The sequence below is a fragment of the Nannospalax galili genome, unplaced genomic scaffold (genome assembly GCF_000622305.1).
Source record: "Nannospalax galili isolate Female #2095 unplaced genomic scaffold, S.galili_v1.0 scaffold779, whole genome shotgun sequence".
NCBI classification, from domain to species: domain Eukaryota; kingdom Metazoa; phylum Chordata; class Mammalia; order Rodentia; family Spalacidae; genus Nannospalax; species Nannospalax galili.
The window spans coordinates 200493-202000 of record NW_008345224.1 but is presented as its reverse complement, the minus strand read 5'-3'; the positions used below and the strand labels follow the sequence as shown (position 1 = coordinate 202000).

The 1508-nt window shown below is 47.9% G+C and overlaps 1 protein-coding gene across 1 annotated transcript in view; it reads left to right on the top strand.

The window, feature by feature from the left end:
• The first annotated feature begins 808 nt into the window (after positions 1-808).
• The window catches only part of Steap3 (STEAP3 metalloreductase), a 38875-nt gene continuing 38175 nt past the window's right edge, over positions 809-1508 (top strand). The window contains 1 exon segment of the mRNA XM_029567501.1: positions 809-949. Coding sequence (XP_029423361.1) covers positions 928-949 — 22 coding nt within the window. The 5' untranslated portion in view covers positions 809-927.

The window sequence follows — 1508 nt, the reverse complement described above, 5'->3', positions numbered from 1 at the left end:
AGAATGGTACAGACCCTGTTCCAGATGTTGTTCCTTAGAGAGCCCACAGCCTGGGACAATTGTATGCTATGCTTATCAGAGGGCCAGGGTGACTTGAAGCCACCAGACTCAGGGATTGCTAGTTTTCTAACAGGTTGAAGATAATCAGGTATGCTTATCCATAAGCCTGAGCATAGCATGATTCCCTTTGACAACTATAGAAGTTTCTAGAACTCTCGGTTGCCAATGTAGCCCTTCAAAATCAGCTGAAAGCTGGGGGCAATAGGCAAATACTCATGTGTCTCTAGCCATCATCCAAGTTGTCTTCTGTTTATGGGTCTGTCTGTCTGTCTGTCATCTTTATGCTATAGGAACTGTTTGGCAAGATGTCAGAGAAGCCTCTATCAGCACAAAATGCTGAATTATCACTGAGCCAGTTACAATCATCTTGATTAGGATGAATTACCTCAAGAAATAGATCAATTGCCACTTTCTGCTGCCATTATGCTTAGCTTTGTACAGACTCTCAAGGCCTTCCCCTTACCGCCCCCCACCTCTCCCCATTGTATTGGATGACATTTATTCATTTCATGCATCCTGGGTTTGGCTGGCCATCCTGCCTCTGTTCCTGTAGCAAAGGCACTGGAGTCTGAGCCACTAATTACCACCATGGAGTTTTCCTCCCAAACAGGAAGTCTCCTGTTCTCAGGGCACTCTAACTGAGCATCAGTCACCCCTCCTGGACCAGTCCTGTGGCCAGCTGTAGGCGGGCTGACTGAGCAGGGAGGTGTTTGGGTTGCTCACGCCCCTGGAGGGCCTCTGGCAGGCCCCTGACGTTTCAAAAGCCACAATCAGGCTGGAAGGGCAGGTGGAGACAGGCAGAAGAGGGGCCGGCTGGCAGTGGGGTTGTCAAAGGACTCTAGAATTTCTGACCCTAACATTGACCAGATGTCGTGCCCGCCTGTTGCCGGTAAGTAAGTTCAGTTAGAGCTTCTACCCCAAGTGATGTGTCAGCCTTTCCCACCAGTACTCCAACTCCTGGCCCACCCACTGCAGTGTGTTGGGCAGTTCACCCAGTGTCCGCCCCAGGCTGCTCAGCCTGAGGCTGCTGCAAAGGGCGGGATAGAACGAGGTGTTGACAAAAAGTGGGAGATTGTCAGTTGTGCACATCTTGTGACCGCCACCCCCCAAAGAAGGGGAGTGCACCCCTTCAGAGTGAAGGGCACCCAGTTTTCCTGCATAGAGAGAGAAGCAGCTTTGTGGATTCTGGTGTGTGTCGTTTGAAGAAAAAAAAAAGTTAATGTTCATGTTGTATTTCTGAGGAATGTGAGCCTGTTGGGGATTATAAATTTTACTTAATTGGTAACCATTTCTGCAACGGTTTATCACAGAACTGCTGGCTGCAAGTAATCGAACTGAATTTTTCTAGAAGGATTCAAAAAGCTAGATGTTTGTAAAAGCCCTATCAATTATTCATTCACTTTTATTTTGCAAAGTGATGTGGGGAGAAAATTCTGTTCTGTTCGACC